At 50.2% G+C, this 15,345-nt stretch overlaps 1 protein-coding gene across 1 annotated transcript; it reads left to right on the forward strand.

Moving 5' to 3' along the window:
• The first annotated feature begins 1,263 nt into the window (after nt 1–1,263).
• Nucleotides 1,264–14,976, forward strand: SLC26A9 (solute carrier family 26 member 9). Its single transcript, XM_072844717.1, has 20 exons — nt 1,264–1,388; nt 2,400–2,539; nt 2,870–2,980; nt 3,266–3,441; nt 3,896–4,060; nt 4,657–4,809; nt 5,194–5,276; nt 5,558–5,705; nt 6,441–6,554; nt 7,036–7,113; nt 7,445–7,540; nt 10,004–10,110; nt 10,685–10,754; nt 10,997–11,089; nt 11,544–11,660; nt 12,235–12,552; nt 12,783–12,837; nt 13,241–13,386; nt 14,178–14,255; nt 14,884–14,976. The coding sequence occupies exons 1-20, from the start codon at nt 1,264–1,266 to the stop codon at nt 14,929–14,931; spliced, it is 2,421 nt and encodes an 806-aa protein (XP_072700818.1). The 3' UTR covers nt 14,932–14,976.
• The last annotated feature ends 369 nt before the right edge of the window (nt 14,977–15,345 follow it).

Genomic DNA, 15,345 nt, shown 5'->3' on the forward strand with positions numbered 1-15,345 from the left:
TAAACCCATTAACTCCTATTTGCGTAATGATTCTGTTGACCTAAATTCTCCCAAAAGTTTCGGCTGCCTGCATCATACTTTCCTTCCTGCCCTGGACTGCTAGGCCACTCTGCTACTCGCTACTCATGGCTTCCAGCTTCCATTGCGAGGTAACTGCTTATCAGTGAGGACTAACATTAGTCCTGCGGATGGACATTTTGCTCACCCTGGTTCCACTGAACTCAGGATCAAGGTGTGCACTGACTTCAGCAGTACTCACAGTGCCAAAAGAGGAGAGGGGAGGATCTGGTACGGTCAAAACACTCCATAAGCTCTGAGCAACCTGGATGTTGTTTCTTGATACGTTCTCCTGCCTGAATCACCAGCTTTTTCCACCCCCTCTTCTACTCCTGTGTTGGGCAATGACCCACTTAGATACACGCCATACCACAAATAATTACCAAGAGCCTTGTTTTATATCTGACCGCTTCCTCCCTCCACCCCCAGCCTCTCCAGTTCGTAATGATTCTCCCCTCTTCCCAGGCATCGCTGGTCATAGTAAAATAAGGGCTCTCTCAAGTTCACCATCTTTCTTTGGTGAGACCCAGATACCGGGCAGGACTAGTCCATCCGGATGTTTTGGCATCTTCATCACTGAAATGAATTAGCAACGGTTATCTTTCTGCGCATCACTTCCTAGAATAAACCAAGGGCTCGTCCGCAGCCTCTCACGGCAAGTGAGGAATAGGAAGGCTGCTGAACGCAAATGAGACCACTCAGCAGTGCAGCAGAACACCTCGGGTGGAAACTGCCTTTAATTACGGTGCCAGGATCTGCCATTGCAAACTGTGTCAGGGCTGCCCAACGTTGCAAAGTCTTGCCAACCCCACCGGCAGATGGTGAAACTGAGGCATGAGAAACGTCAGGTGACTTGCCCGAGGCAAAAAGGCAGTCACTGGCAGAGCGAAGATTAACACCCATGCTCATCTGCCAGGCAATCCAGGACGCGGTCCTGTCCCCTTCACACGGCATCACTCATTAGCATCACCTCAAAATAGCTGGTAAATCTCCCTGTGTCGGGGAGCAGCAGCCCCCGGTGCTGGGAGAAGCCACTCCCAGGACCTGCCTCTGCGCCACGGGGAAACTATTTAGGGTGGAGATGTTCGGGGAGGGCTCCCAGACGCTGGAGGTGTCCGGTCTGTTATACTGCAGGTGGGGCCAGCTCCAGTCACATTCTTGGCTTTGCTTTTTCTTTTTTCCGGGAAAAATTTAAATGATCCAGAGATGAACCACGCCAGGCCTCGCTATGTCATCGAACGTCCTGCATATTCGGCCAGCCTCTTCGATGAAGAGTTTGAGAAGAAAAGCAGAAGTTACCCCATTGGGGAAAAACTGAAAAACCTTTTCAGGTAACATAGAATGCTATCGCTAGGGCAAATCTTAACCAGATTTGGTCTGGAATTGGGATATAATTTGGACCTGGGGACATAGTTCCCATTTTTGTCCTGGGAAACCTTCTCCATGATCTCCAGGGCTTTGACGGGTGAAAGGCACAGGAGAAATGCAAATTGTACTGATGCAAGTGAAACTGGTTACTCTTTTCACTGCCTCAGCTGTTACGCTGAAAGGCAAATAAGCAGAACAGTTCGCACTAAGTGCATTTGGGATTTGGGTTTCTGTTTTCCAAATGTTTTAATACTGAAAAATGTATAATTGGTGATGTAGGTATGAGTGTGTGGATTATTTCTTTAAGCTTTCCAGCTGGGATTTCCTTTTATCAGCTTTCTGATTAAAAACAGTAGTGGCTGTCCTTAAAGAAAGATGATTAATCCTGCTGAATGCTGTCTTGGAAATCTATCTCCACTCCTTGGAGAAATGAAGGCAGTAATACAGGAAAGAGAGAACATGTATGTTAGCAGGCAGAGATGTGACATGCTGCATGTGTCAATCCAGAAGCAATCTTCTTCTTTCAGACATACTTGGGGTTTTTTGACCAAGCACCTGAAAAAGTTCATCTTTGTCTCTGTGCAACTGCCCCATCAATCTTTGAGCTGTGCTTCCTCCCTACAGCTCACCTATCCTCCATCTGAAGGGTATTAGAAATTAAGACTCAGGATACTGGGGAGCTAAATCCTTTGCTCTGTGCAGGTTCGCCTTCCAGCTGTGGCAGCATTGGGGACCTCCCACTGAGTCGGGAACATCCCCACAATAACCCTCCGCGGCATGTCCAGCTAGCTAACTGCAAGAGCCTTGCACTTGCACAGAAGGGCTGTGCACCAAATACTGGGCTTAGGATTTGGTGAGGAAGAAATGTTGAGACATACCTAGGAAGATCCTTCCGTGCTTCCTTGCTTGCTCACTTCCCAGCTCACTTGTTTCCTTTCTTCTTTACTCATTCGTGGTTTTTTTGTCTCCTCTAGATGTTCAGCTTCCAGGCTCAAACTCATCCTCTTTAGCCTGTTCCCAATACTCGTGTGGCTTCCCAAATATAAAATTAAGGACTACATTTTGTCCGATGTTCTCGGTGGGCTCAGTGCGGGGACGATTCAAGTGCCACAAGGTGAGACGCAATGACTCTCTGGGTCCCCGAGAGGGGATAGCACTTTGCCAGTTCAAGTAAAGGTCTGCAGATGGCAGCTATGTCCAGTCTGTGGGGGTTAGCTGCCTTTAGCGCTGCCATGTATAAACCCAAGCTCTACCTCCTACCTGGTTGTCCCTATATTTTTCCTCGCAGCCCTTCCCTGCTCTCTTTGGCCTCTGCTGCCCAGAAAGCAGCAGTCTGCTCTGGCCACAGCACCTTCTTGGAGCTGATGGGAGTGTGACCAGGGCAGGGGGCTGACGCCAGCTGCACAGACCTGGGTGACCTGCCCACTTCCCTTGTGTTTTCCAGGGATGGCCTTCGCGCTGCTGGCCAATCTGCCTCCCGTCAACGGGCTCTACTCCTCCTTCTTCCCCTTGGTGACATACCTCTTCCTTGGTGGTATCCATCAGATGGTCCCAGGTAAGGGTCTGCAGGGCAATCGTCTGCACATGGCAATTAAACACTAACCGGCTGGGAATACCTGGTGTGTCCCAGAATAGAGATGTCTGGGCATGTTTGGCTCATCAGGGGTTTACGGGATCCCTGATTCTGGCTGCACAGTAGGATATCACCCAAGGAACCGCTGCCGCATCCTGCCGCAGGGCTGGCTGCGGTGATGGGCTGGGTGTCTCGGTCTGTCCAACTGCCTTCCAGGACAGGATGCTCTCTAGAGAAAACTACTGACATCACTGTGTTGTGCTGTAGGTACTTTTGCAGTCATCAGCATTATTGTTGGGAACGTCTGCAATGAGCTGGCTCCAGAGTCGGACTTCCAGTACTTCAACCATACTACCAACGAGACCAGCGTGAACACCACAGCCCTGGAAGCGGCCAGGCTGGAGATCTCCGCCACGTTAGCCTGCCTGACAGCCATCATACAAGTAAGGACTCGCTGCACCGCCTGTGCTGTGTCCTCTGGCCAGAGCTGACCCACATGGAGTCAGCCAAGCTCTCTCCCTGGAGCAGAGATGTTGGCAGCAGATGCTAGAAGAGGCCCCACTTCTAAGTGGATGATGCCTCAGCATAGAGGTTTTGGGGGAATCCCGCCCCAGCTGCAGTCTTGGTGTGAAATTCTCCGAACGGACTCGCCAAGGGTGAGGCCAGCCCCTGGGGCAGGATCGCAGCCAGCGGTGACACCCCAGCAAGCTGCAGCTCTCCTCTCCCCGTCCCTGCTCCGGGACAGTCTGCTCAGCCCTGCCCGTGCCGCGGCCGCATGGGAGGGATGCGCCCGCCCTCCCGGCGGAGCAGCCTGCCCGACACAGGCACGCTCAGGCTCTGCACCTCGCCCTTCCAGGCTGGCATGCTTCTAATAACACCTTGTCTGTCCTACCCTAGCTGTGCCTGGGATTCGTGCAGTTTGGCTTTGTTGCTATCTACCTCTCAGAGTCTTTCATCAGGGGCTTCATGACAGCAGCAGGGTTGCAGATCCTCATCTCCGTGCTCAAGTACGTCTTCGGCTTGACAGTCCCATCTTACACCGGGCCCTTAGCTATCGTCTATGTAAGTGGGTGCTCTGGACAGGGGCCTTCCCTGCATCTCCTCCCCCAGTGACCACCACACCGCAGGCATCACTGCCACCCATGCAAGGGAAAGGGGGGCTCGGAGAGAAGGAAAGGGTGAAGGGAGGGGGAATACGGCTGTCTGCACCACTCCCAGCCCAGCACACCTACGCTGCTGCCACTGTATTTCCTATACAGTATCATCTGAGCCCTTGTTTGCTAGTTTCTAATTAGAAATAATGAAATGGGTCTGGGATTTGGGGAGAATATGAACTGTGTTGCTTTACAGCAGGAGTCTTGCACAATTGTTAGCAACAGAAACTTTTCCTACGAGCAGGTTTACCCATTCCTGGGCTTTCCTGCATCTTCTATGGATGCATCCTCCATTGAGGCAGCTAGAGCTGCATTCAACTGGACAGCACAGACCCAGGGCTGGTTGCTGATCTCTCAGCAGCAGCGTTTCTAGCACTTCTCACCCTCGTCACATCTCAGGGTGTTTGCCGCTGATTACGGCAACAAGTGTTCTCCATTGTGCTGTCCACGTTGTCCAGAGTCTCTGGTTCCCCATAACACCTTTTCCTCTTCTCTCCCCTCCAGACATTCATTGATATTTGTAAAGGTCTGCCCAAAACCAACGTGGCCTCCCTGGTCTATGCCTTGGTCAGTGCTGTGCTCCTGTTCATTGTCAAGGAGCTCAACCTAAAGTACATGAAAAAGATCCGGATGCCCATCCCCATGGAGATCCTCATCGTAAGTGTCGCATGAGCTGTCCCTCAGACCCTCCAGAAGACCATCCCTCCCCTCACCTTACAGCCCCGGGACACCACTTCTGCTTACAGAGGGCCCATCACGTAGAGCATCTACACAGTGAATATGACGCGATCCCCACATGGCTTGGGGTCAGAAATGGGGCCATCCTCATGGAGGATACCTCTGATTCCCAGCTTGTCCCTGTTAGGCTGTACCTGCATCCTGGTGATGCTGATGATGAGGAACATAACTCCTGCTGGGGAGGTTCTCTCCTTTCCTAGCCCGAATTTGGTGCTAATTTTCTACTGTCAGCCCCAGGAGCACAGCTTCTGAGAGAGCTCATGCTCTTTCTGCTTACTGCTGTTTTATTCTCTGTACTTTCAGGTAATAGTTGCAACTGCAATCTCTGGCAGCTTTAATATGCCCGAGAAGTATGGCATGCCGGTAGTTGGCAAGATCAGCATGGGGTAAGTGCATGTGCAGGTCTGACTCAAATTCCAGATAATTTTCCTTCCTCCTCCTCCTGCAGCCTGGAAAACACCTCACTCTTCCCTGCTGTATGACAGTCCCCTTCCAGGACTGCCAGGCAGCACTGCTGCGCCCTGTTACACAACTGCCGCCATGCACTCATGCTGTCCCCAGTGCAGATATGGATTATGTCATTCCTGAATACACAAGCTCCTCATCCACTTCACTGGCCTCTGGACACTAGTGTCACAACTGCTTCTCGCCTCCTCTCTGAGTGCAGGTTCCCAACGCCAACCCTGCCCCTGGTGAACAAGTGGAAAGACATGATTGGCACAGCTTTCTCGCTCGCCATCGTGAGCTACGTGATCAACTTAGCCATGGGGAGAACGCTGGCAGCCAAGCATGGCTACAACGTGGATCCAAACCAGGTAACGCCTCGTATGGAAGGACGCAGTCAAGGACCGATCCCCTTGCTCTCAGGCGTGAAAGGAAAACCTCGCTGCATGAATGGGAAGCTTTCAAACGTGTTCTGCTTAAAGCAGACGTGCTGCTCCCACGCATGCAGGCTCACGTGGCAGCTTGCCATGTGGGGGTTGAAAGGACACGGCAGATCCATCTCCCATGGACTGGAGAGAGCCTGCGAAAGGGAAGAAAGCTTTAGGTTGAGCTCTCTGCTTTGCTGTCCCTCCAGACCTGAGGCTTCAGCCCTCAGTGCTGGCACAGATGGCATTTTTGCAGGTTGTCGGAGCACAACGAGGCACATGTATTTCTCAGAGAGCAGAGAAAGACCTGGTTTCCTGGTGTGTTACCTCGATACTGTGAGAGGCAGGACATTAAATAATCCTCTTTTGTCATCACTGGCACAGTGGCAGCTTTCAGTAACAGCCACACATACCACATGAAGCCCTGCCCTTAGTGTGTCAACAGATGACAAAGTGTTTATGTGGAATTGTGCTTCCAGGTTTCCCTGCTATACCAGAGCCCATCCCAGCTCTTACTGGGAGGAAAGGGTCTGGGACACACTGCAGGGAACCCAGGTCCCTTCCCTGGCCACACAAACCCCAGGCTCGGGCACTTGCTCTCCTGCCTGGCAGCTCACACGCATTGGCAGGGCAGGACGGGCAGCCGTCCTTTCTGATGACCACGTTCCCCCATCTCCACAGGAAATGCTGGCCCTGGGCTGCAGCAACTTCTTTGGATCCTTCTTCAAAATCCACGTGATCTGCTGTGCTCTCTCCGTCACCCTCGCCGTCGATGGGGCAGGAGGGAAATCACAAGTTAGTACCTCGTCCTTCTCTCTTCCCTACATGACCCTACTTGATCACAAACCCCTGTAGCTGCTGCACGCTGCCAGCCTGACATGGCTGCTGCACGTCTGGAGAAGCTCCATATACGAGTGCTTCACGTTGCTGTTGTTCAAGCAGAATTTCCTCCCTCCCCAACCCCATTTTGCTCCCTGGATGGTTCTTTGGATTGGTCACAGATGTAGGGCTGTAAATCTGCATTCCCAGTCTGGCTCCCCCAGTTGAGCAGAGCTACCACATGAGGGAAGTTTGGGGTTATCTGTGAGATATTATCTGTGAGATGTTATTTTGAGATCTGCAAAATCCTAGCCTATTTCTCAGAGGCAATCGTCTGCTCACATAAAATACTGCAGTCACCAGTTGTGCCGTTGGCTGATGCAGCAAGAGAGGAAAGACCCAGAGGGGTTTAGGAAGACCTTGATGTTTGCTGAAGTGATTTCTTTCTTTTTTGCAGGTGGCAAGCTTCTTTGTGGCCTTGGTGGTTATGGTGACCATGCTGGCTCTGGGGATCTACCTCGAACCTCTTCCAAAGGTCTGTGCAAACAGCGTGGCCATTGCATCAAATGCTCCACACAGCCAAGCGAAGGCACAGTCTTGCTCCAAAAACCCCTGATGCAAACTGCTGCACAGCATGGTTTGTTCCTGGCCTGGTGTCTTGTCTGCACCGAGCCTCTGGAAGCAAGAATAGTCTAAATTATTATGCTCAGATCCAAGTGAGATCTTTGTGAGCATCACCCTTTCCCATTCCCTTGTGATAACTGGACCAAGGAAGAGAGACGCTGCAGAAAGCATCTGCTGCAAAACGTGGCACATCCACACTGCACATCCGCATCCTAGCTGATACGATCCCCTCTCCTCCGCAGTCTGTCCTGGGAGCCCTCATCGCAGTGAACCTGAAAAACTCCCTCAAGCAGCTGGCTGATCCCTTCTACCTGTGGAAGAAGAGCAAGCTGGACTGCGTGAGTGCCTGGGGATGGGTGGGAGGCATCCGCCCGCCTACGCTGGCAGCTCAGCCCACGGCTGCGCGAGGCAGAGGCAGGGCGAGCAGGCTACCCCCCGGCAGGCTTTTGGGGGCAGCAGGGTGGTATGAGTCCCCTGCAGAAGGTGGGTTTCGCTCTCTCGGTGTGGTCGTGCTTCCAACCCCTCATCAACAAGGTCCCGAGCAGCGGCGGAGCCTGTCCTGCCCAGCTGAGCACTCTCATGCTTAGCGCACATATCAGAGAGGCCTGAACTATTACCTGCTCTGTTTAAATGCCAATCAACTGTGGGAGCCTGTTTGCCCAGAACTAGCCAAACCGGCCCTGCTCAATATCTAGGAGTCATGACTTAAAAACTCACACAATAGCCCTCCAGGGTGAGGAGAGCCCTTCACAGCGATAAGGACTCCAGGCACTGGTTGATGTATAAACCCAGGCAGGGGGTGCAGGGGAGTGAGAACGGAATTTGGAAATGTCTGACATAAAAAGACAGTGTTTGAACAGGACTCCCACGGCTGAGTGGTGTGTGTGGACACCGAGCCAATATCCTGTCAGGTCCCGACAAACCGCCTTATCGGAGAAATCAGGAGTCCAAAGGGGCTGACCTGAGTCATCAAGAGCTTTCCCAAAATACTGTTCAAACAGGTGCTGGAGAAGAGACGGTTAGCAGTCCCGGCAGAGATTTCACAGGGGTGTGATCATGACGTGAAGGCACACTCTAGCACAGGGCAAGAGCTACACAAAAATTGGTCCATGCTTAGGATTGAGCCTAGCAGACTGATGGGACCAGGGACGTGCGAGGTCTGAGCTGACACAGTTATACAGGCAAGAACCATCCGAGAGGGAAAGTCGCCGATGAGAAGATGCAGTTCTCTGTTGGGAATCGTTTATGGCAATTTAAGCACATCTCTGTTCTGCTGGTGCCTGGACGGACGGTCTGGCTCAGCTCTGGCAGTTCACCTGAGGGCAGGTGAAGTTACTGCCCGTTATCTGAGCTCGCAGAAGGGAGCACAGTTCGGCCCCGCGGGCTCCACAGCCCCCAGCCCCATGTCTGGGCAGACACCTGAGCGGACGGTGGACTGAGCGGAGAGGCACGGTGCTGCCTGGGGAACACCTTGCCAGCGTGTCTCTGCCAGACATGGTCCCCACGGCAGAGGCGAACAGCTCTCAGAAACCTCTTTGGTTTGGCCTGTGTGAATCATCTGTCCTCCATGGCACTCCCAGACCTGTGCTGTGTTTCCACTGAGCTGCTGGAACAAAGCTCTTGCTACCAGCAACCGCAGACAGCCTACAGCTGCAGGGAGCGTGGGGATGAAGCGGTCACAGCACCAAACCTTTCAGAGTTCAAGGAGCGTCTGGATGACTCGCTTAGTCATATGTTTTAGTTTTAGGTAGTCCTACGAGGAGCAGGGAGTTGGACTTGATGATCCTTATGGGTCCCTTCCAACTTGAGATACTCTATGATTCTATGATTCTATGACCAGGCAGATGCCAACGCAGTGAACTTCATTCCCCTGACCTTAATCTCCCTGGAATTTGAACTAGATTCAGTGTCCTGTCCCAAAACGAGGAACACCATTTCTGGGTGATGTCAGACCATCGGTGTTCATCACCTCACGTCTGATTGTGTTTCAGTGCTAACTGCAGGGATCACTCCACAGATACAGCCCAGTGTGAAGTCTGGATGGAAAGCCCCTACTTGCCATTTATATGCACCGTGCCTATAAATTAAGGTGCTGAAGTCATCAAAGTTACCCTGATTTGTCCAAGGTCAAAGTTAGGTTTTATCAGTCTTGAGGATGGGAATATAATAACCTGATAATGATTCTCAGAGGGCATGTTTATATGCTTAGGCAGGACTAATTTCATATGGAGGGAGATGCTCGAGTGCTAATATATAAAAATGACAAATGACAGAGCTCTGAGCAGAGAGGTGGAGCAGGTTTTGGTATGCTCTGTCATACTTTGTCATCAAATCTGCTCTGTGTTCAGGTCATTTATAGTAGGTGCTCAGACGGTTTTCAGATAGATGCTCATTCCTCCTGAAATGCTCTGACTGACAGCAGGAGCTTTCTTGGGGGTGGGAGCAGTTACTGAGCAGCAGATGGTCTGATCTGCAGGAGCCTTTTCTTGATTAGATAGGCTGATACTTTTTGAACTGAATGAGTGGTGCGGTGTTCATGCAGCTGTGAAGAAATGCACTGGCTGCTTTTACGGCTGAAAAACTGGGGCTTCTGGCAAGCTTCCCAGCGATGATGTTTCACACGAAAGCATGCAATAAACTGTATAATTAGAACAGCTGCAGAATTCAGGCCTTGGTCTTTTGATCCTCAGCTGTGTAGTTCTTTGGGTCCAGAATGTCAGCACAGAGCCATTTTCCAACCATCACTGTGCTCCAGCCCGTGGCAGAGTAAAATGACCTGCCATGCTCTTCTCGTTCTGCAGTTGGTCTGGCTGGTGAGCTTCCTGTCCGCTTTCTTCCTGAGCCTTCCCTACGGAGTCGCTGTGGGCGTGGGATTTTCCGTGCTGGTCGTGGTTTTCCATACCCAGTTGTAAGTACCGGTGTAGCTATAAAAACCAAAAGAGAAGGAAAATCTCCCAGTTGCAGAATAAAAGACAGATTATTTTTATAACCGACCTCTGGCCCATGTTTCGAAGGAACGTGCGGCAGGAGCCTGGGGGAGTGCAGGTGTCCTCCCCAGCCCCTGGAATGTGCAAACAGGAATGGCAGGCGCTAATTTACTGCCTGCATTCCCACTCCCGCGCACGGTTAGCGATGTGCACATCCCAAGGCAGGGGGAAGTCTGAAAGTATTTACTTCAGCACAAAAAGCTACCTGCATAGCTCCCAGCAGAAAATCCTGCTCATAAAAAGAAAGAGCCCCGTATAAGTGCAGAGACTGGCGTGAAGTTTTCACATCATTTTTAATCCATCAAAGCCCTTTATTAATATTTCCCAGTCTGGGATCTCAAACTGCTGACTCTTTTTTGCCCTGTAGACTCTGCAGGGATGAAATCTAAGTATTTTCATAAAGCAAATTTTCAAATCCTGGTATGGAATGTGAAGCGAAGCAGTTTTCTTCCCCTGTAACATTTACTCTAATTCTGGTCGCCTCTTTTCTCCTAGCCGTAACGGCTCTGCCCTGGGCCAAGTAACTTCCACTGACATCTACAAGAACCCTAAAGCCTACAGCAAGGTAAGCAGAAGCTAAAGCATCCTCAGAGAAAATGTTGGGTTTTGCCACTGGTACCCAATGTGATCAGGAAACTCAAGTCCACGTTTCTGTCTCAGCGAGGTGGTCTGCTGCTTGTTTCAGGGGTAGCAGGAGAGCTGCTGTTGAGTTTGACCTTCCCAGTTATCTGCTGCCCAAACTCCCAGCCACCCTGCACCCCGCACACACCCCGTCAGGCCTGGTTTGAGCTCTTGTCTCTGTTGCAGGTACATGAACTTAACGGGATTAAAATTGTGACCTACTGCTCACCACTATATTTTGCTAACTCAGAGATATTCCGCGAGAAGATTATAGCCAAGGTGAGCAATGCCCTAACAAATTTCTGCTTGCAGCCAATCCCAAATGGCCCTTGCTCTGCCCCATATTGCTACGTGGAGATAATTAAGCCTAGGATGATCACAAAAGATGGTCACATCCATCCTCCACTCTTCCATCCTTTTCTCCCTTATCTTCAGGACTGTCTGTAGACCTCATTTCAGAGGTTATGCCTGAATCCTGGCAGGTATCCTCCTCCGAGCTCTGCCAAAGCAGAGTTATCCTGCTGCTGCAAGTCTCTCCTCCCTGCATGTGCAAGTACCCTGAGTTACTGAAGATGTTGTTTAGTTGCCATCAGGATCACCTCACTCCGGTGTACAGCTGGTGCTGTCCTCCTGTGCCATGTGCCACAGGCTGGGAAATGGGAAGAAAGAAATAGCAGCCCCTGATTACGGGGCTGAACAGACTTTTTCAAATAAAACTCTCTCTTTTCCACAGACCGGGGTGGATCCTGGTAAAGTGTACTTAGCCAGGAAGAAATATGTGAAACAGCAGGAGAAGGGGACAGCAAAACCACCGACAAAACTACCAAAATTCTTATTGAGGCAGAACAAGGTAACTCAGTTTGGGTTCCTGTGTTGATGAATAAGACCCCAAGTCCCCATCAAACTCAAGCCCCTCTTGACATAGGATTTTCTGCACTGTCTTCCTAGCCACTTTTACCACCTCTTGCCTCCCTTCCTTCCCACTCACATCTCCATTCCTCCCAATAGCCAAAACCTTAAGATGCAGGAGAACTGGAAAAGGCTGGGAGCAAGAAAGCTGTAGAGATGGCTCGAATGGAAACATGGTGAACAATTTGCTAGAAACCAGGCTTGCCCTCTTTCTCTAAGGATGCATCTATGTCAGTGTTCCAGTTCAAAAGTGCCCTTTTGAAGCACATTTCCCAGTCATCCCAGATTCATTTGGTTTGCATTGCTGAGCAGTCTTGAAGCATGTGAACAGGAATCATTTAAAATTAACCTAACATACTCCAAGCCCAAGGGACATTCAGTCTAGCACCAGGCTGGAGTTAGTCCAGATTAAAACACTCCATGCCACTGAACACTTTAGGTGCATTCACATGTCAGGATCTCAGCTTGTGCTGATAGTTGTGCCCTGCCCTGACTGCATTTCTGCTTTGCTGTAGACCTTGTCTTTGCAAGAGCTCCAGAAAGACTTTGAAAGCACCTCTCCAACAGATACCAATAACAACCAGACGACTGCTAATGGTGCCAGCATCTCCTACGTCACGTTCCATCCACCTGCCAACGGTGCTGGGCAAGTGCACACCTCCAGTGAGCTGGGCAGCACCACTACTCTGCAAGGAAGCACTTTCAGTGTCATGCCTACAGCAGATGTTGATCCTATGATGACAGCACCGCCCTATGTCAGCTTTCACACCATCATCCTGGACATGAGTGGAGTGTGTTTTGTTGATCTCATGGGCACAAAAGCTCTGGGCAAGGTTAGTTCTGTACTACAAACATAGCCAAGCAACATATCACCCAGGTACCTTCTACTCTCTTGGGCAGCTCAGATGAAGATGTTTACCCTCCTGAGCAGAAGGTTTGTGTGGTTTTCTCCTTCAGCATCCCCAGGGCACATGTAAAGCCCTGGATTAAAGACTTTATGTCAAAATACAAAACTGGAGCAGCAGTGTTATTAATCCTTTCTCTCCCCTCTCATTCCTTCTAGTTGTGTTCCAGTTATCAGAAGATTGGGATTAAAGTGTTCTTGGCAAACGTGCATGGTAAGAATTGATGAAGAACACATTTCCATGTGCTCTTCCCCCATTTATGTGTTCCTGACAGACGGGAGATCTTTTTGTGTTCTTTATGAAAACTGTGCGAGCTGTCAGCCTTTTGTTGGACCAAACCAGAACAGATTAAAGAAGAGAACAGAAGAAAGGAAAGAGAAACACTCTTCTCTGTGTGTGAAATAGGTCCTTTCATTGGGGAAGTAATATGATGGAACATCTCCACATTTAGCATGTAGAAAAATAGATCCCTACACTCTCATTTCTGCAGCAAACCTGCTTCTTCCCTATGCATCCCAGCCTTGCTTGAGCTCAGAGGACCACTGTCAGCCATGTGCACTTTCAAAGGCTCCCTTCTTTGGTTTCCTCCTTGTTCATGTGCTTTTCCCTTCTTCAGCCCAGGTGTACAATGACATTAGCACAGGTGGAGTCTTTGAGGAAGGAGGCCTGGACCGAAGTCACATCTTCCTGACAATCCATGATGCTGTTTTGTTTGCACTGGCAAATATCAAAGAAGTTGTCCACCCACCCATCTTAGAAGAGGTAAATTTGCTCCCCGGTCTTTCTCCAGCTCACAGTACTGTACTATTAGATTTACATGCTGGGTCAGCACAAAGGAAGAATAACAACTCCATACTGCACCTAATAAAGTTTCTTATTTATCTCAAGTGATAAAGGCCTGAATCCAACAAAATATTTCATCTCCTAATTCTCATGTATGGGCCAAATACCTACTGACTGAATTGATTTCAGTGGGAATTCAGAAGTGTAAATGTCTTCTGCAAACCCCTAGCTGGGAGATGAATGTTGTCCCAGCCTGGAGAAGCCAAAAGAGCTGTTCCAGCACTATGCCCTCAGTTTGGTGTTGGCTGGAACACACAGCCGCACACAAAGGCAGAATTTGGCCCTCGGAAATGAAAGCAAAGCACGTGCCCCTGTCCTTGAATAGCCCCAGCATCCATGAATGCTTCCCTTGGTGGGAGGAGAAAAGGCCGAGGCAGGAATGTGGCACATGCTGACAACACAGGGTCACAGGCTGTTTCCTCAAATAGGGGTTGGTCTACTGCATGATAATTGGAGTTGGAACCAGGGCAGTGTTAGACAGTTATCTCATGAGGATAAGTTAAGGTATCTCGTATCTCGGCAGAGAGATATGTAAATGCCAGCTCAGTCAGAGGAGATAAACAATTGAAACAGGATTCCTTTTGTGCCTCGTCTTCCTGGGCATTTCCCTTTGAGCATGTGTGATGTTTTAAGCCTGGCTTAGTAATTTTTTTCATTCCTTTCAACCCTGCACTCTGCTAATTTGTGGATTTGATTCTTTCCCTGCCCAGGGGCCAAATCAGACAGAGCTCTCCATCTGTGACGAGTCTGTGGATGAAAGCAGTGCAGAGTTCAAGAACTTGGAGGAGGTTAGTTCTAATGCCAAGGGTCACTTCTTCAGCTGTGGACATAAGGGGGAAATCAGAAGTCGTGGTTGGGATTGGTTAGATGGCAAGTACCCTGTGCCATTGCCAGGCAAACTGCTAGCAACAGTAACGCTTTCAAAAGTGACTTGCAAAAATAATTTAAAATCCCTGTCATGAGGAGCTCTGGCAGGCACCTGCATGAAGGAGAAGCTAGGTCAGCCACAGGGGAATCCTTTAATCCATTCTGGGCCATATAGCTCAGGTTCACAGGCAGACCTGTGGTCTCCATGCACCGGGGTGAACTTGGAGAACCAGGTTTAGCTCAAGCCCAAAAGAAGGGTCATTGGTCAAGTTTTTCAGCACAGACTTTGTTAATGCTGAAGTGATCTGCACCCATTGAACCCAGGTCCCTGGGAGGAGATATGTTCCAATGCTGACCTTCCCCATGCTATCTTCCATGCACAGCTGGAAGCAGAACAACCTCCCCACCACCAGCTTTCCCTTGTAGAGGAGGGCTGGGAAGGGTTGGAGATTCTGGTGGCGTTTCTCTGTGTGAATGACTGCTGAGCTGCGTCGCTGGGTTTGTGCCATGGCATCAGCCCTAACCCAGCGTGCCTTGTGTGCCCTTTAGGAGATGTTTGGAAGCATGTTCCACTCAGAGACCCAGACAGCTCTGTGAGCGCACAGGGAACGTCAGCGTGCGGGCAAACCTCCCCGAACAGACTCCTCTCTCCCATCCCTTCGTGAAGAGCTGCACTTCTACCTGGGGATACAATAAGTTTGCAAAGCAAGAGGCCATCACACCTCTTGAACTAATAAATTCCTCCCTCCTTCCTGCTCTGCTTCGGGTATTCAGAGCAATGGACTCTGGAGCAGGCAACAGAAATCCATGGAAGCAGGAACTCAGGAAATGCCATCTCATTAATTACAGAAGAGAAGTTCATTGGAAGGCAGGTGCCTTAACACATGGGACGATTAGTCATTATTGCCAAGAGCTCTCCTTTGTCTCACACAATCGCACTCTTCTGCCCACATAGGCGTTACCTAATTTGGGCATCCCCCTTTCTTTTCCCTCCTCCCTCTTCTCCTGACA

The sequence above is a fragment of the Ciconia boyciana genome, chromosome 23 (genome assembly GCF_034638445.1).
Source record: "Ciconia boyciana chromosome 23, ASM3463844v1, whole genome shotgun sequence".
In the NCBI taxonomy this organism is placed as follows: domain Eukaryota; kingdom Metazoa; phylum Chordata; class Aves; order Ciconiiformes; family Ciconiidae; genus Ciconia; species Ciconia boyciana.